Below are 18,825 nucleotides of genomic sequence, written 5' to 3'. Positions count from 1 at the left end.
AGGGGCCTGAGATGGGCGGCTTCCACCAAAGAGGCTTATTAGGGGCTGGCGTGGGGGGTGCTGGCACCTTCTGGCACCCACGCGTGGTGCCTGGGCACGTTTGCGGGAGGGCAACGAGCCCCTGCTCCTTGCTGGGGATGTGCTGCTGGTGACAGGCTCACGCCAGGACCCCTGCGAAGGGGCTGCCGGTGCCCTCGGTGCCAGCAGCAGGGGGGGGATGGCTGAGCGTGGGGGTCTCCTGCCCTGGCTCCCTTTCAGCCAGTGGCCTCGTGCAAAGCTCCGGCTCAGGAAGGAAAGTGGCTTTTAGGGGAGAGGAAGATTAAAATTTGATGCTTCTTTGGAAGCCATTAGTGACCCGGCGCAGCGATGAAATTTTGATGACCTGATAAGCGTCAGGGGGACAGGGATACGGTCCGATCCTGAGCTGAGCATCTCCTGCCTGGTGGTGCCAGCTGGGGACTAGGGTGGCATCAAGTGCTGCTCGTCCCTTGGTGATGGGAATTGGGCTGCGGTGGCATTTCTGCTCAGCGGCAGCTGGAGGAGGCGGATGCAGGTTGCTTGTGAACCTGGGAAGATGCTGATAACCAGCCCTGAGAGGAGGGAGGCTGGCTCAGGGGGTGGGGTGGTGGGTACTGACCCTGCGGCTGCCTTCGTGGGGCCGTGTCCTTGTCCCCAGCCTGTGCCTGGAGCTGATCCCTGACGTGGCCGGTTCCTGCCTCGGGATGTGGGCACGCATTACTGTAGGCCCTACACAAACTGGTTGGGGGTGCAGAGATGTTTTGCAGCAGCGACTCAGGCTGTTGCCTGGGGTAAATAAGGCCCTGGTCTGAGTGGGGTGCGTGGGAGCAGAGCCCTTTGGGTGCTGGGTCCCAGCTGGGGTGAGCGGAGCACGGTGGGTGCCCTCGTTACCTCCCTGAGCTCGTTAGCAAGTCGCGTGTCGCTGGGTGAAAAATGCTCAGTGCCAGGCCAGGAATAAATATGCTGCTGTCAGTGGTGATGTGATCGTGCTAACGAAGGGCGATCCGAGCCCCCGGGGTGCCCTGGGCTGTGCCAGGGCTGGTGCGTGGGCATGGAGGGGCTGGTGGCCACGGTGCTCTGCCAGTGCCACAGTGTGGCACCGGGCCTTGGTCTTCCAAAGCACCCATGGGGATCCAGCACCCTCGTGGGGCCGGGCTGGCTCTGGGTGGTGGGTGCTGGGGGCAAAGGGATGTCCTGGGAGCTCCCGAGGGGAGGCAGGAGGTGTCACCCTCCTGCGCAGGGGAGCTGCTGGAGAGGACACGGGGCCAGGGTCACCTGGAGACGTGGTGGTGATGCCAGGGATGTCCCCCATCCCCATGGCTGCTGCTCTTTTGGGGTTCCCACTGTCTGCATCCCCATGGAGGCGGGTCCGGACTCGGGGTGCATTCCAGCCACCCTTCGCCCTGCCAACACGCAGGAACGTGCTGGCAGCGGCTCCCTGCCTTGCCAGCCCCGCTTGGCATCCCTGGGCACGCTGGCGATGCCGCCGGTGTGGGCACAGCCCTGGGCACCCCTCCAGGGGGCTGGGGACCAGCTGTCGGGGTGTGTCCTGCACCCCATTCCCAGCGATGCTTCACCTTCCCCCCTTCCTCCCCTGCCTGGCACCAGCGCCCGGGAAGGCGGGGGCCCCCCGGCCCCCTGCCCGCGCCCCCAGCCCCGCGGGGTGCAGGAATGCCTGAGCCGGGCTTGGGTTGCCTGGGAACTGGGTAACCTGATCCTTGGGAACGGGGCCGAGGGCAGGGGACATTCCTGGGCTGCAGCTGGTCCCCGGCCCCCTTTGTCTCCCCGCTCTGACAGGGCGGCTGCGCCCCCGCCCTCGGCCCCCCAGGAATGGAGACTCGGGGTGCGGGGGGCTCTCGGCCCCGTGCGGGACCGTCCCTGGCGATGCTGTGACTGGCAGCTGCCGCCTGCGCCGGGTTGTCACCTCCCCGCGTGGATCAGTGTCACCTCCTGGCCAGCAGCCGCTGCGGGCTGGGGGAGGCCCTGGGCACTGGGACCAGCTGCCGCCGCGTGCCAGCAGCTGGGCATCCCGGCTGGCAGCGGGGACGGCGTGGTGGCAATTCCAGGAATGCCAGGGACCTCGTGCCGAAGCCACCCTCCCTCCCCTCCCCGCCAGCCGTCATTGTCCCCACCATCCACCTCGGTGCGTGGCAGCTCCGGGCCGGCTGTCCTGGGCATGCCGGGAGCGCTCCCTCTGCCCTTGGGCAGCTGGGGGGAAACTGAGGCACGGGGGGGAAACTGAGGCACTGGGTGGCACTGGACGCGGTGGGAGGGGGACGGGGATGCGGTGCCAGCCGGTGTCCCGCTGCCCTGCGTCCGCGGGCACACGCGAGCGGCTCCGTCGGCTCTCATCCATCACCGCCTGCCCGCGCCGAGGCCCCCGGCGCGGGGAAACCTTGACGAGTTTGACCATTAGCAGAAAGAAACTGCCGAGCTAATTTTAGCCGCGACAGCTAATTGCTTTCTGCGCTGCTGGGGGAGACGCCGACCGGCAAGTCCTCGTCCGTAACCTTGAGCCCTCCTGGCTCCGTGTGGCGGTGACACCCGGGACGTGGAGTCATTTGTGGGAGCGCTGGGCCCTGGAGGGGCTTCTCCAGGATGCTCGGAGCTGGCAGGGGTTGGGGTGCCTGGCAGGGTCCTGCTGCCCCTGGATTGTAAGGGTGGGTGTCCCTTGTGCCTCCCGGGGAGCGGGGACACGTGTGGCATGGGGGGGACGCTCTGGCTGTCCCCTGGGGCTGGTGGGAGATGTGGGGTGGCTCACCATGAAGGGACTCGCTGATTTTAGAGCCCCTCCGTGGATCGGGGCGCGTGTGCCTGCTCCTGGGGGGGTGAATCGCCCCAGCCCGAGGGGTGAGAGCAAGGTTGGGGACCCACTTGCTCCCCTGCGTCTGCGAGGCTGGGGTGCATTTACCAGGGTGGTTGGAGGAGCTTGTCCCTCTGTCCCCATCCTGCAGGGCCAGCATGTCCCTGCTGAGCTCCCTGGGGCCGGGTCTGAGTTCAGCTGCGGCTGCTGAGTGAGGAAACCGGGCTGAATCTAGGGCAGGGATTTTATGGGGTCATTTATGTTCCTTGTTCATTGGAGAGCTGGCGTCTCCCCAGTGGGGAGCCATCGGGCGCCGGGCTGTGCAGGTGGCTGTCCCCAGGGATCTCGGCGTGGTGGGATGCTCAGGGCTTCCCCTCCTCCTCCTCTTCCTCCTCCTTGCATGGGCTTGGACCACACAGGGTCAGACCGAGAGCTTGGGGGAAGGCGAAGGGGAGATGGGTCCGGCATCCCCATCTCAGGGCAAGTCTTGGGGCGGGAGCTGGTGCAGACTTGGCACTGGGATGGATGGATGGGTGATGGAGGGGGCTGGGGCGCGGCGGACACAATAGCTCTGGTTTCAGCCACCCGCCTCCCGAATGCCTGCGAAACAGCTGATGGCCGTGGCGAGGGATGAAATGGGATTAGCTGCTGTTCCCAAAGGGAGCAGCCGGACAATGCGCCCGCCGCCCCCCGCATCATGCCCTGGCAGAGGGGCTCGGGGTGGTGCCTCCTGCCCTGGCTGTCCCTGGGGGGCCGTGGGCTCTGCCAAGCCCCCCGTGCTCTGGCTCCTGGGGGTACTTGCGGGGGGCTGCGAGACCCCGGGGCAGGGTGGGGGCTTCTCACCCCACAGCAGCCCTGAGTGGGTCCTGGGACCTCGTGCAGCCCGTGTGGGGTGGCAGGAGCTGGGGGTGCCCAGCCTGAAGCCCCACAGCAGCAAACCTCATGGTGCTGCCCCAGCACCCCCCCGGGGCCGGAGATGGGGCACGGAGGGGTCCGGTGGTGGGAGCCGCGTGCGGCCCCAGCTGCGGCGCTGCCGGGGGGGTGCGTGTGTGTGCGTGCGGCGGAGTGAACTGATGTTTATTTTGATAATGAGTTCTCGATGCATTCGCAAACTAATAAAATCAACTCATTAGGGCGGCGTGTTTAATTCGGAGCCCCTGCCGCCGGCTGAGCACCGGGGAGCGCTCAGCACCCCGCCTCTGCCTGCGCGCGCGGGGGGCGAGGGGAGGAAGGAGAAAATATCCCTTTTTTCTCCATTTTCCTCGCTTGGATGGTGGAAAGAAGGGGCTGGGAAGAGGGGAGGGTGGATGCGGTGAGCAGGGGCAGCGAGCTGCCGGCGCGCTCCCCCCGGGGCAGCCGCAGAGCCTCGCTCGCTTGGCTTCTCCCCATAAGCTTCACGTCAGGCTCGTGTTGGCTGGAAAAGCCCCTCCAGCCCTGAGAGCCACAAGTGTGGAAATAAGTGCAATGACCAGAGTTTTGCTTCTCTGCCCTGGGAATCCAGCGCCGTGGCGGATGGCTGCGGGGGGATCGCCAGGCTGCGGGTTATTCCCGTCCCCCCCTCTCAAACAGGGGGCGGCTGGGAAGGAAAAGCTTTGGAAAAAGGGTTTTTTTTCCAAGGACAACTCGTGTTCGCTGTCATGCTACAGCTATTTATGTTTCGAGTGAGCAACGCGATGACTAATTAATACTTTGGAAAAAGGATGGCTGGGCAACACCCCGGTGAAGTGGCGAGTGCCCGGTGCCCGCTGGCTCGGGGCCGTGCCGTGGGGAGGGGGCCCGTGGCCGAGGGTTTTCTATCCCGCGGGGCTGGATGCGTCAGCGCCCTGGGAAAGGCTGAGCGGGGTTTTTCTTGTGGTTTCTGCTGTTTTTTCTCTCCCTGCCGTATTTTTTTTCGGTTGGGAACTGCCGCCTCGTTGAGATTCTCGCGGCGAGCCTGGAAAGCAGCTGCCTGCCTGTCTGTCTGTCCGTCTGTCTGCGAGGGCTGTGCTGAGCATCCTGCGTGGCTGGGGGATGTGGGGGGTGGCTGGGGTGGGGGACAGATGCCCCTTGCAGAAGTGACATCCCACTTTCCCACCCCTCCTTGGCCACGGTGGCCCCGGGAGCTGCGGGTGCCCTCCAGGAATACCCGGAGGATACACTCGACGGGGCCAAATCCAGCCCGGAGCTGTGCTGGGCTGCACCAGGTTTGCGTGCCGTGCATCCCACCCCGTGCTGGGACCACCCTAGGTTGGGGTCCAGGGCTGTGGGGACTCCCTCCTCGCTTGGCAGCTGGGTGCTGAGCCTGTCCCTGCCAAACCTCCCCGGGAAGCTCCAGTCCTGGCTGCGCGGGGCCCCTCTGAGGCTGTGGGGAGGGGGACGCCTGTTCACCCCTTCTCCTGGCCGGTGGCTGGGGGGGTCTGGAGGTGACGTCCCTCTGTCCTTCCCCTCCTCACCGTTTTGGAGTCTTTCCTGGGGAAATCAGCGCTCAGGGCTGGGTTTGGGGCCAGGCTCTGGGGGTCCCTGAGCTCAGGGCCGTGTTTGGGGCCAGGCTCCTGGGGTCTGTGCGCTCAGGGCCAGGGTTGGGGCCAGGCTCCCGGGGTCCCTGAGCTCAGGGCCGGGTTTGGGCCAGGCTCTGGGGGTCCCTGAGCTCAGGGCCGGGTTTGGGGCCAGGCTCCCGGGGTCCCTGAGCTCAGGGCCAGGTTTGGGGCCAGGCTCTGGGGGTCCCTGAGCTCAGGGCCGGGTTTGGGGCCAGGCTTCTGGGGTCTGTGCGCTCAGGGATGGGTTTGGGGCCAGGCTCCTGGGGTTCCTGAGCTCAGGGCCAGGGTTGGGGCCAGGCTCTGGGGGTCCCTGAGCTCAGGGCCGGGTTTGGGGCCAGGCTCTGGGGGTCCCTGAGCTCAGGGCTGTGTTTGGGGCCAGGCTCCCGGGGTCCCTGAGCTCAGGGCCGGGTTTGGGGCCAGGCTCCTGGGGTCCGTGCGCTCAGGGCCAGACGTGGGGGTCTGTAGGGTCTGCGCGGTGCTCCAGAGCACAGAGCTCTCTTGTCGGCCCCCTCGGGCTCGGAGCACACAGCCGTGCCCTGTGTGCGTCCCTCGGGGTTTCCCGCGAGGGGAAATGTTATTTTTGCAGGCGGAGGGGCTGGGTGTGCGCGGGCAGGCAGGGACGGGCCGGCACACAGCCCCGCTCTGTTCCCAGCCGTGGCCACGCCGCGGGGCTCAATGAGATGCTGTTCCCCGGCCAGGGCTGACGTCTCTCCATTGGCTCCGGGAGCCATCTCCAGCCTTACCTGGCCCGCGTTGGCACCCGGGCTGGGTCCCTGGTGCCGCAGGGCTGGGTGCTGAGGGCTGCCCCGGGCTGTGGTCCCCAGGTGGGAGCTGGGAGAGGATGATGCTGGCACGACCCCGGCTCTGCTGTGATGGGCAGAGGGGGTCAGTCTCCAGGCTGGGGACCCTCTGATGGCTGGGGACACGTGCTGGGGCTTGTGCCGTGTTTGGGGAAGGCGTTGCCAGGATGAGACCGCGAAGGGAGGTGGCTTCATCTCCAGCATCGCTGTTTGAGCAGGGAGGTGCTGAGCAGGCACCGTGGTGCTGCCGAGCTCAGTGTCCCTTTTTTGAACACCCCTTGTCCCTGGGGGTCCTGCTCACCCCTCCCCGTGTGCCCCGTCCCGGGGGGATTGGCCAGGCATGTCAACGCTGCTGGCTCAGCCCGTGGCCCGCTGAGCCCTCCGAGAGCCCGACTGCGGAAGAGGAGCTTGTTAAGGAGCCATCCTGCTTTTAATTAACAAATTAAAATCCTAGTTAACAATCCAGCCCCAGGGCTGTTGGAGGCTGGGAGAAGCTGGAGCGTTTGTTATGGAAACAGCAGTTAATTAACAAATATATAAATAAGGGTGGGCCTGGAGATGGATGCGGGAGGAGGAAGGGGAGATGGCAGTGGGTCGGGGTGTCCCGCTGGCCGTGTGGGAGGAGGGTGTCCGTCCATCCATCTGTCTGTCCCGGGGGATGCTGTGGCCCTGGCAGGTAGTGCCAGCCCCGCTCGGAGCTGGTGGGTGCGAGGGGCTGGCTCTGCCACGGCAGGTCTGGCTGTGTGCCATGCCAGGGCCACCATGGCTGGGTTTGGGGGCTACTGGTCTCTGGCTGGGCTTTGCCGAGTGCCGCTGGCCCTGGAAGCTGCACCCGAGGCCGGGAAGCGCTGTGACCCCGGTGCCATGCTGGGGACCAGGCAGGGAGGTGGGAGCATCACTGGCGGGGCCGCCCCGTGCATCCCTGGAGGCAGGGATTGCTGTGGTCCCAGTCGCCATCCCCTTTGCCCCGCGCTGGGGCTGGGCAGGGGGCTTGGGGCAGCTCCCCGGGGTGCAGTACAGGCGGGGAGGGAGTGCTGAGGCCGTGGCCCCCTGCAGCGGGGATCATCCCTGCGGGTGGGCGCTGCGGGGGCTCGGGGTCACCGTGCTGCTCCCCGGGGTGCTGCGGGTGCCCAGGGTGCGGTGTCACCCTGCCCGTGGCTGCGGGGACTGTCGTGGGGCCCCGCTGCCAGCCCACGCTGACACCTCCCCGAGCAGGCGGCAGAGCCCGCGTCCCTCCCGCAGCTTCACCTTCCCAAGGGCTTAAGGGAAGAAAATCGGTTTAAAAAGCCACCTCGGCAAATCCTGCCGCGCGGGCAGGAGCCACGCTCCGCTGAGCAGGTCTGCAGCTCCCAACCTCCCACCTAATCCCAGTTAACACACCTCTGCAATCTGCTTACGGCGTGTAGGAAACCCCAAATCTCCTCCGAGGGACCCGCGGGCTCCACAGGGTCCAGCTGCGCCCGCTCTGGCTCCCGTCCTTTGCCGGACCCCGTGCGGGTGACACACACGCTGGCCAGGGCTGGCCCCGTGTCCCAAGGGCTCCCCCACCACCGAGAAGACCTTTTCCTCTGCGAGGACTCTGAGCCATCAGTGTGCCCAGGTGGCCAAGAAGGCCAATGGCATCCTGGCCTCTATGAGGAATAGTGTGGCCAGCTGGTCTGGGGAAGTGATCGTCCCTCTGTGCTCGGCACTGGTGAGGCCGTACCTTGAATCCTGTGTCCAGTTGTGGGCCCCGCACTTCAAGGGAGATGTTGAGGTGTTGGAGCGAGTGCAGAGGAGGGCGACCCAGCTGGTGAAGGGTCTGGAGGGTCTGACCTCCGAGGAACGGCTGAGGGAGCTGGGGGTGTTTAGCCTGGAGAAGAGGAGGCTCAGAGGTGACCTTAGTGCAGTCTACAACTACCTGAAGGGAGGTTGTAGCGGGGTGGGAGTCGGCCTCTTCTCCCGGGCAACCAGCGCTAGGACAAGAGGACACAGCCTCAAGCTTGGCCAGGGGAGGTTCAGGTTGGACATGAGGAAGCATTTCTTCTCAGCAAGGGTCATTAGCCATTGGAAGGGGCTGCCCAGGGAGGTGGTGGAGTCCCCATCTCTGGAGGGGTTTAAGACAAGACTGGCCATGGCACTTAGTGCCCTGGTCTAGTTGCCATGGTGGTGTCAGGGCAATGGTTGGACTCGATGAGCCCAGAGGGCTCTTCCAACCTCACTGATTCTGGGATTCTGTGGGTAAACGCGGTAAATGGCTGAGAAATGGAGCGTGGGTTTTGGGAGCCCCCTCCGCGGCGAGCCCTCGGCGCAGGTACGGGCAGGGAGGAGGAGATGGAGCGGAGCTGCCGAGTCCGCCGGAGCATCGGAAATTGCATTTCATGGCTGGGCAGGTTGGGATCCCAACCCCGGCACCGGGTGCTCGGAGAGGAGATTTGATTAAGGCGGCTGCTATTAATTTGTGGCGTGTACCCTCGCGATAGCAGAGAGGTTGCTTTTAATTAATAGCCAGGAGGAGAGTTTTGCAGCTCTTGGTCTCAGTGGGGGGAGAAGGGGAGGGAGGGAAAAAGCAGGGAAGGAAGGGAACAGAGTAAGTTGTGAGGATTGATGGGCACATCTGCAATTATGAGTCTTTTTCTTACTAAAAAGAGAAAAAAAAACACATTAAAACACCCACCGTGGGTGGGGTGGCCTGGCTGATCCGTGGGGCTGAGGTGGGCAGGGTTGTGCTGGGTGCCTTTGGCACTGCTCTGTGTGCCAGCGGGGAGCGAGGCCACTCCGTGGCACCCCGTGGCCACCAGCTGGGGCGGAGGGACAGGGGACAGTGGGGGTGTCCCCCATGGCTGACCCTGTGCTCCCGGGCCTGCCCTTTCCCTGGGGTCAGGACGGAGGGTGGGTGCTGGGGTGGATGCTTTGGTGGGCGATGGGCTGGGGAGGATGAGCAGAATGTGTCACTTAGCCAAGGGATGGCTCTGGGGTCCCCAGCCTGGGCACGGGGCCACCCAGCTGGGGTGGCCACGGAGGGGACGTGGTTTGTCCCCGGGGACAACGTGCCTCGGCCAGGGTGGGTGCCCTGGGGCGGTGTCACCCCACCGGGGTGCTCGGGGACACTGCGGTCCCCCGTGGGTGCTGTGTCTGGGGTGCCCCGGGGGTGTTAACCCCTTCCCTGCCCCGCTGGCACAGACCCCCCCCCCGCCTCCCTGTGCCCCCTGGGTGCGGAGCGGCTGCTGCGGCGCTGGGGGACTTGCGCTGCGAATGTGTTACACAAATGAATAATAAAAACAAAGGAAAATTACCCTCTTTATTGAAACTCGTTTTATGAATAAAACAATTATTCTGGTAATTGAAAAAATGTGTCGTTAAATTAAATGCAGTGGTTCCTATTAAAATTTTAGTGGATTTCTTCTTCTCTGTTTCTTTTTCCCCCCTTTTTTCCCCTCCCTGCCTCCGCTGGCGGCTAAAGGCTGGTAATTAGAGCGGAGGGTTTCGCTTGCTCGTTATTGTTTTCTAATCTCTTCGTGCTGCGGAGCCCCGGCGCTGGGCTGAGGCAGAGGAGATTTAGCTCCATCGCCCTGTGCTGGGGGGGCACGGGGGGCTGGAGCGGGAGCGCGGGGCTGCTCGGTGACCGTGCCGGGCGGTGGTGGCAGTGCTGGGTGCTGGTGGCAGTGCCGGGTGGCCGTGGCAGTGCCTAGTGGCAGTGGCAGGTGGCCATGGCGGTGCCGGGCACTGATGGCAGTGCTGGGTGACCGTGGCAGTGCCGGGTGGCCATGGCAGTGCTGAGTGGTGGTGGCAGTGCTAGGTGGCCATGGCAGTGCCAAGCTCTGGTGGCAGTGCGGAGTAGCTATGGCAGCACCGGGCGGTGGTGGCACTGCCAGGTGGCCGTGGCAGTGCTGGGCAGTGGTGGCAGTGCCGTGTGGCCGTGGCAGTGCCGGGCGGTGGTGGCAGTGCCGGGTGGCCATGGCAGTGCTGGGCAGTGGTGGTAGCGCCAGGTGGCCGTGGCAGTGCTGGGCAGTGGTGGCAGTGCTGGGCACTGGTGGCAGTGCCAGGTGGCCGTGGCAGTGCTGGGTGGTGGTGGCAGTGCCAGGCAGTGATGGTCGAGGTCGAGGTGGGGTGTGGACAGCGGGGAACCCCCTTCCAGGGCTGCCCCCATCCCCATCTCGTCTCCGCTTGCCGGCGTTCACCGAGCTGCCCTCCCCTGGCAGCGCCCAGCCCCTGGCAGGGATTCTGGCATCCTTTAAACCCCCCGTCCCTTCCCATCAGGAGGGATTTGACGCTGGGAGCGGGGGGCTTAGCTCCCAGCTCACCCATTACGCCCAGGAATTAAGATCCATTACGGCGAGTTGGGGCCCCCCTGCCCTCCATCTGCACCCTGGCACTAATGCACCGGGCTCAGCCCCAGCTCCCGGCTGCCCTGATGTAAATAAAGCGCAGGGGCAAAGATTTTGATCCCATTAGGCAGGATTAGTGCGAGGCCTGGCCATTAACGTGTCACCAGGGGTGGAGGGAGAGAGCTGGGGTCATCCCCGTCCCCGTTGCCAGCACTTGGCACCCTCTTTATCCTCGGCGGGGCTCAGCCCTGGGGGCACCGGTGCTGCGGGGGCCGGCAGCGTGAGGAGAGCGTGGTTTGGTGGCACCTTCCTGGGTGGAGGGGACCACGCTGGGCTGGCTTAGCTGGCACGGCATGGCACAGCATGGTATGGCATGGCATGACATGGCACAGCACGGCACGGCACTCTTCCAGCAGCCCCGGGCGCTCAGCGCCAGGCTGTGCCACAGGCAGATGTGCTGATGTTCCCGGGGACGCCTCTCGCTGCCGCCCGTGTTTGGGAAAGTGATGAATTTCTGCACCAACTAATTGGGCTCTAATTAGGGAGCGGAGTGTGAACAGTCACAACAGATGGGGGAGAGGCAGAATGAGCAGTAACCTTCGGTTGGAACATCTACATGCCAGGTCTCAGTCCCGGTGCCGTGGGTCCTCGCCGCGGCGGGTACATCCAGCCCAGCCGGCCCCGCTCTGGTCCGTGGCTCATTTACTGGTTCCACGCAGGAGTTTGGTCCCGGAGCTGGCATCTGGCTGTGCCACGGCCCCAGCCAGGGCTGCGGTGATGCCGCCGGTCCCCAGCACCACGCGGGTGAAGCCCTGGCGTTGCGGGTCAAGCTGCTGCCCGATGACTTGGTGGCATTGAGTGCCACCGTGCCACCCCGGGGACGGGTGTAAATCTGATGGGCATTGCCAGCAAGCGGGTACCCCAGGGTGTGCAGGAGAGGAGAGAGGAGAGGAGAGGAGAGGAGAGGGACCCCCAGCATGGGTCTGGCAGGGTCGGGGTGCCTCTGAGCCCGTGCCAGCCCCCTGGGGCAGTGGGGCACCGCTTTGGTGCCAGCTCACAGCGCGGGGAGCGTGGCAGGGATGCAGCTCATGCACGCCAGCGAGCGAAGCCCTCCCTACCCCAAAGCAAAAACCCGGGGCCGTGATTGAAAGCGCACTTGAAAGCTGCTGGGGAATATGAATGTGCCTTTGAAGTAAAAGGGCTTCCATTTGTTAAGCAGAAAATGGAGCTGTGTGCTTCGATTTATGGTTTTACTGAGCAAATAAACCAGGAGAGGAGCAAGCGTCGGTGTCTCACTCCGCTCCCGGCCCCGCCGCCCCTTCACCCCCGAGTTAAAAGCTCGGTGCTTGCGAGGGCACGTGGGAACGGAGCCGAGTGAGCGGCTCGGGGAAAGCCTGGCTGGGCTGAGGCTTGTGGGGTGGCGGGGGGGGGACAAGGGCCCGCCGAGGGGTCTGGGGGCCCCGGCTGGGACACGGGGACGGGGAGGTGGCCGCCAGCAGCCCCTGCCCACGTGCTGCTGGGTTGTGGTTATGGCAGTGATGAGGTGGGGCTGGCACGCTGTGGGGCGGGCAGGTTATGGGGCGGGCAGGCTGTGGGGCCGGCAGGCTGTGGGGTTGGCAGGTTATGGGGTTGTCAGGCTGTGGGGCTGGCAGGTTATGGGGTTGTCAGGCTGTGGGGCTGGCAGGCTGTGGGGCTGGCAGGCTGTGGGGCTGGCAGGTAATGGGGCTGGCAGGTAATGGGGCCAGCAGGTAATGGGACCGGCAGGCTGTGGGGCCAGCAGGTTATGGGGTTGGCAGGTTATGGGGTTGGCAGGTTATGGGGTTGGCAGGCTGTGGGGCCGGCAGGCTGTGGGGCTGGCAGGTCATGGGGCTGGCATGCTGTGGGATTGGCAGGTTATGGGGCTGGCAGGTTATGGGGCTGGGCACGTCTCACCCCCTTTCCCTCCTCTCTCCGCAGACGACGTCTCCCCGTACTTCAAGACAGAGCCGGTGCGGAGCCAGGTGCACCTGGAGGGGAACCGCCTGGTGCTGACGTGCATGGCGGAGGGCAGCTGGCCCCTCGAGTTCAAGTGGCTGCACAACAGCCGGGAGCTCACCAAGTTCTCCCTGGAGTACCGGTGAGTCCCCGGCGTGGGGGGCACGGGGACAGCGGGCAGCGTGCCGGGAGAGCTCGGTGTGTGCCGAGCAAACGGGGGGTTTTGGAGAGCAAACGGTGGGTTTAAGCAGGTCAACATCGGGGAGGAGGTGTTGGCACGAGCGGGATTAGCACCGGGGTGCTGCTCACGGCCAGCTCGGGGCTCCTGGGAATGGCCCGACCCAGGGAAGGAGCAAGAAAGGGTGGCACGAGGGATGGCCCCAGGGTCGGGCATCCAGCCCCGGGCTCGGGCATCCAGCCCTGTGTGCCGTGTCACTGCCCGCCCCGAGCTCGCCTTCAAATGGAGCCGGGCACCTCTCACCGTCGCTGCCGTGTGCGTGTGTCATCCGCTCTGTTTGAATCAATAATTCAGGCCGAGACGAGCCGTTCCCCGCTCGGAGGCATCGAATCCGAAGGCTTCGTGTTGCTGTAGCAACGTGGGGCTGCTCCGGGATGCCGGGAACGCAGACAGGGTGGCTGGGTGACGTCCCCTCCCTGGCACCGTGTGCCGTGCTGGGTGCCAGGTCCCCTCCCTGGCTCCATGTGCCACACTGGGTGCTGGGTCCCCTCCCTGGCACCTTGTGGGGACAGTGCCCATCCTTGGGGACACTGGGGGCTGTCCCCCACCAAGCCATGGTGGCTGCAGCTCTGCGATGTCCCCCATGCCCCAGGCTCGCCGCTGGGTGTTAGCCCCAGTGCCAGGCGCCGCCGTGGGTCGGGTCCCTTGTCCCCTCGCGCCGGTGTCGAAGCTCAGAGACCTGTTGAGCCCTGCAAGCTCACGCCTAGCAGGAGTCACGTCGGCTGCAGCGGGAGCGGTGCAAAATGTCACCCCTGAAGTGGGATTGTGGGGACAGTGGTGACAGCGGGGTGGGGGACGTGGAGCCTTGCAGTGACTCCTGGGGCAGAGCCAGGCAGGAGAAAGGCGTCAGGACCCCAACCCCGGGCTCTGCCCTGTCCTTGGAGCGGGTCGGGGCGCCTGGGGGGCACCTCCAAACCCAGAATGGGGTCTCCTGCCTTCCTTCGCTGGCTCTGCCCCTGGCTTTGCTCCGTGCCTCAGTTTACCCTTCTGTAGGAAAGGAGCCAGCGCTCGTGTCTGTGCTCTGGGCGCTCTGGAGCCCCGCGTCCCTGCGTCCCCGTGCCAAGGTGACCCCCCTTCCCCTGCGCCCCCCGCCTCCAGCTCCCAGCCAGAAAGGATTAAGGAAGAAAACAAACACACACGTGGGGAAAGCCCAAACAAACGCAGCTAATGAAGCAAACAGCCTCTATGCAAATCGCTGCCTGGCACTCACCCCTCCTCGCCGCGGCGACGTGCCAGCGCCGGCTTGGCTCTGCCCGGCGCGCGCCGCCCGGCCCCGGCGTCTCCGCGGGGATTTAACGCGTCGAGGTGAGAGCTTGGACGTCTTGCCTGGGATTGAAGGCTGCTGGTGGGGAAGCGAAGGACCAGAATTAGTGATGATGGGCAGAAATTGAATTTTAATAGAGATGTCGGTGGCACGGAGCCAGCCTGCTCAGGCAGCGGGAAGGTAGTAATTAAAAGTTAACGAGTTTAGAAACAGAGTAATCCTTGGAGAGGGAGAGGGCTGGTGCTGGCGGTCGGGGAGGCTCAGGGATGCTCCTGTCCGTGCCGGGGTCAGGAATGGCTGTGGGTGCATTGGCAGCGTGGGTGAGGGATGGGGGGTGCAGCCAGATCCCCCCAGCTCGGGGCTGGCATGTGCCCCCCGGCGTGTCCCCACTCTGGGGGCAGCAGGGACCTTCCCCGGGGCCTGGCAGTGCTCATGGCGGAATGCACCGGGGTTTGCAGCAGGGCCATGTGCCCAGGGAGCCCGTGCCAGGGAGCCTGTGCCAGACTCGGTGGCATCTCCTCACGGTTCCCAGCCAGGACGGTGTGTCTCGGAGCGTTTTGCCCTCAGCATCCTCACCGCTCCCCCCAAATCCTCTCCCATCGCAGGGCATCCCGCCGGCTGCCGTCGCCCTGGTGCATTTACCCGTTTTTCTGGGGGCTGTGGGCTGGGGCTCGCGTCCCCTCGGCCCCGCGCTCCCCACGAGCCACCCCGGTTTGTCCTCTGATGGTCGGGCGAGCTCACGCCACGTTTTGAGGGAAGGAGCCGCTTTCCCAGCTTGGCAGCGCGTTTCCATGGCGACCGCCCTTTCCTTCCCGCAGCGATTCAGCCGCCGGCTCCTCACCGGAGCGACTTGGTGTGCGGCACAGGGCAGGTGGGGAACGGGCTCGGCAGGTCCCTAGTATGGGCCAGCGATGGCCAAGGCAGTCCCGCTGCGTGCGGGTGGAGCCGACCCCTCGGGAGCATCCCTGGGAACCACGGAGGGACTGGGGACCAGCTTGGCTCCGTGTGCATTTGGAGCTGTACCCCCCATCAGAGCATCCCTGGGGACCACGTGTGATCTGGGACCACGGGGGGACAAGGGACCTGTGTGTGCGTGGAGCCATCCCCCCTTGGAGCATCCCTGGGGACGGTGGGGGACCGGGGACCAGCCTGGCTCTGTGCCTGCATGGAGCTGTCCCCCTTTGGGAGCATCCCTGGGGACCACGTGTGATCTGGGACCACGGGGGGATCAGGGACCTGCGTGTGCGTGGAGCCATCCCCCCTCGGGAGCATCCCTGGGGACTGCAGGGGATCAGGGACCAGCCTGGCTCTGTGCCTGCATGGAGCTGTCCCCTCTTGGGAGCATCCCTGGGGACCATGTGTGATCAGGGACTGTGGAGGGACTGGGGACCTGTGTGTGCGTGCAGCCATCCCCCCATGGGAGCATCCCTGGGGACCACGTGTGATCTGGGACCACAGGGGGATCAGGGACCTGCGTGTGCGTGGAGCCATCCCCCTGTGTGAGCATCCCTCCCGTGAGCTCTCCGGAGCCCGACTCCTTCCCCTACAAGGAATCAGCCCATGCAAATCAGGCAGCTCGATGTCTTTAATGAAACCCTCCGAAGGAAAGCGCTTCTCTGGTGAATTGAGGATATTTATTTCTCATACGAGAAATTTAACATGCAGATTAGTTGGGTCTGGTAATTTATCACAGGAGATTGTCCTATTAAGGGTTGCAGCGAGTCCTGCTGCCTACGGAAATTACCTTACCCATAGATTACCTCTGGGCAGACTCCCATCCGTAGAGATGCATCTTCTGTCTACTAAATCAGCCTCTCCCCTCTCCCCGCGTCCCTCCACGGCTCGTGAGGGAGCCCAGTGGCTACTAAAGGATCCCCCCCCTCTCCCCAAGCGCCCACATCCCCTTTGCTGGCAGCTCGGAGCCGGGGTCCTGGGCAAAGCGCAGCCCTGCGGCCCCTCACCCAGACCCCGCGAGCCCCGGGGTGGGTTTTCCAGCACATGGTGCCTCCTGCCCACCCCCGTCTGCTTCCCTGCGTGGGGAGGGTTGGCAGGAGCCGCCCTGCGTGGGCTCACTGAGAAGGGGCAGGTTTGGGGCTGGTTGGACCCCCTCCCCTGTACTGGGTTGGGATGTTTTGGGGTGTGCATCCCCCAGTGATGCAGGGACATCTTTATGGGCTTTTGAGGACCCCAGATGTTTGTCACCTGTACTTTGTCCCCAAATTATGTAAAATACGGAGCCAGGACCCTCTCAAAACACAGATCTGGGGGCAAACGGGTGGGCTCACCCCTGCTCCCTGCTGGCACCCCAACCCACACCTTGCTCCGGCTGGAGCAGCCCAGGTGTGAAGCACAGCCCTCTCCCCTGGGGAGCTAATTGCCAATCAGTTATATAATTAATGGGAGCTAACGGACATCAGAGGGGTTGCAGCCAGGCTCCGGGGGAGCCCAGTGGTGGGTTTCTGGTGCCCCTGGCTGGCTTCATGGCCGGCGTGGCCGTGGGTGAGGTGGGTCCCTCCTGGCAGAGCCCCCGGGGGTGCCAAGCAGGTAACGGGCAGCACGGGTGGGCTTTGCTGGCGATGCTCCTGCTGTGACGGCTCCTGCCTTTGTGCCATGTTTGGTTTGAGGGGGACATGGCGGGGTTGGCGTGGGCAAGCGGCAGCGATCGGGGCTGGCAGGGGGGAAGGTGATGGAGGGGGGGGTCTCCTTGGTGGGACCTTGTGTGGGCTCAGGCAGCCCCGGGAAGGAGCCCGGCGGAGGGTCCTTGGACCCAAAGATGCCACCTGAGCTGGGCGGTGGCCGAGCTGCTGGCGAGGGGCACACCGGAGCCCTCTGGGTGCTGCAACACGGATGGATGGATGGATGGATGGATGGATGGAGGCTTGTGCCCTGGCTCTGCGGGAAGGCGGCAGATTAATTCGTGGGCATTAATTATTAAGTGGCTCGTTGTTGTGGCAGGGCCAATCGAGGCGGCGATTTACGGGGCCGGATTCCCCCGGCCAAAGGAAAACGCTTGTGGCGATGTGAGAGGAGACAGCTCCAGCCACACGTGTCAGAGCAGAGCCCTTCCCAATCAGGAGCTAATTGAGATCCGATACCCCAGTTAACAGGGGCCGATGAAATACCAGGGGGGTTATTTAAAACCATATTGAGCGGGAGCCCAGCGCCGCGGGCGGTGCCGGGACGCGTGGCTCGGATGCTGGGAGTCGTTAAACCTTTGCTAAGTGGGTTTTAATGCTCACTTGACATTTCGTTATCACGCAGTAACTATTCAAATACGCGTTCCCCTCTAGAATTAATTAGTCGTTATACAGGATATTAATCAAAGGGGACTGTGCCAATGTGCTCGTAGCCAAAACCCGACCCAGCTGTTGCCGTCGCTGGGTGGCATTGGAGGAGCCGCGCGGATTTCTGCGCTCTGCTGGCTTTCGGTGTGATGGATCAAATCCTTTGGCTGATGCTTTTCCCGGCCCCTCTCCACCCCCTCAATCTAATAATAATCCGGCAGCGTCAGCCCCACGCTCTTGGCAGCCCTACGGGGAGCCTCAACCGGGGCTGGGGGCCCGGGAGCGACCCTACAATACCGGTGTGTGCAGCCCGGTGTGCCAGTGCCGTGCCAGGGTTGCGTGGTGAGGGGGGGGATATGGCTGATGGTGGTGCCCTGCCCTGCCTTACCACGGTGGAGCCGCCGATGGGAGAGGGGCTGGGTGGGTGGATGGCGAGGACAGCGTTCCCGACGTGTCAGCTGTCAAATCAATCCCGTGCCAAAGCTTCTGCCAACCCACCAGTCCCGCGGCACGGGGCTCCTGACCCCGGGGCCGAGCGTGGCACAGCCTGTCCCCTGGCACAGGGCTCCTGACCCCGGGGCCGAGCGTGGCACAGCCTGTCCCCTGGCATGGGGCTCCTGACCCCGGGGCTGAGCGTGGCACAGCCTGTCCCCTGGCATGGGGCTCCTGACCCCGGGGCTGAGCGTGGCACAGCCTGTCCCCTGGCACGGGGCTCCTGACCCCGGGGCTGAGCGTGGCACAGCCTGTCCCCTGGCACGGGGCTCCTGACCCCGGGGCTGAGCGTGGCACAGCCTGTCCCCTGGCACGGGGCTCCTGACCCCGGGGCTGAGCGTGGCACAGCCTGTCCCCTGGCATGGGGCTCCTGACCCCGGGGCCGAGCGTGGCACAGCCGGTCCCTGACCCAGCCTGGAGCCTGCCGCTGATTGCCACCGATGTGGTTATTTTTGCAGCACGGGTCAGCCCTCGCTTCGGAAGTGCTTTTCCCCCCAGACGATGCCCTGTCAACCTCCCTCTTCCCAAACAACCCCCGAAACAGCTGAGTCAGCAGCGGGGGCTGCGCCGGGAGCGGGGCCAGAGCCGTGTCGCGGCTGGGGCAGCGCCGGTGGGCACCGGGCGCAGGGTCGGCCCCGAGCCCAGGAGCTTGCCCGGAGGAGCTGGTTGCTCGTGGCCACGGAGGAGCAGCGGTGGCTCGTGAAATTACGGGGTGGGGGTGCGTGGGGTGCTGGTGCTGCCCGCTTCACCCCTCCTCCTGGGGTCCCTGTCCCCTTACAGCCAGGCGCGATGGGGGAAGGGGATAAAATCGGAGCGATCGTGGCTAAAAGGCTCCGCGGAAGCGAAGCGGCGGAGAATAAAGCCTCTGCTCGTGGTTAATGACTGCGGGCCGGGCTGCCCCGGTAATTGATTTCCTTTCTCCGGGCTATTTTGAGCCGCTCAGGTGCGTGCCGGAGCTCAGCTCCTTAATAACTCCTCCAGCTCCGGTGGCGCGGGGACCAGGCGCCGTTAATTGGGGCTGCAGGGGGCTCGCCGTGCCCACCGAGGTGTGCCAGCCCCCAGCTCGCGGGCACAGGGTGCTGCATCGGTGGGTGCTTCGTGTGTGGGTGCCCCGAGGGTGGGTGTAGGT

At 64.9% G+C, this 18,825-nt stretch overlaps 2 protein-coding genes across 5 annotated transcripts in view; one reads left to right on the top strand and one right to left on the bottom strand.

Moving 5' to 3' along the window:
* Window positions 1-18,825, bottom strand: part of RPL38 (ribosomal protein L38) — a 326,451-nt gene that overhangs the window by 44,874 nt on the left and 262,752 nt on the right. The window lies entirely within an intron of this gene.
* Window positions 1-18,825, top strand: part of SDK2 (sidekick cell adhesion molecule 2) — a 41,505-nt gene that overhangs the window by 2,482 nt on the left and 20,198 nt on the right. The window contains 1 exon segment of the mRNA XM_068413258.1: window positions 12,401-12,560. Coding sequence (XP_068269359.1) covers window positions 12,401-12,560 — 160 coding nt within the window.

This window comes from Nyctibius grandis, chromosome 15 (assembly GCF_013368605.1).
Source record: "Nyctibius grandis isolate bNycGra1 chromosome 15, bNycGra1.pri, whole genome shotgun sequence".
NCBI lineage: Eukaryota > Metazoa > Chordata > Aves > Nyctibiiformes > Nyctibiidae > Nyctibius > Nyctibius grandis.
This window is presented reverse-complemented; position numbering and strand designations above follow the sequence as displayed.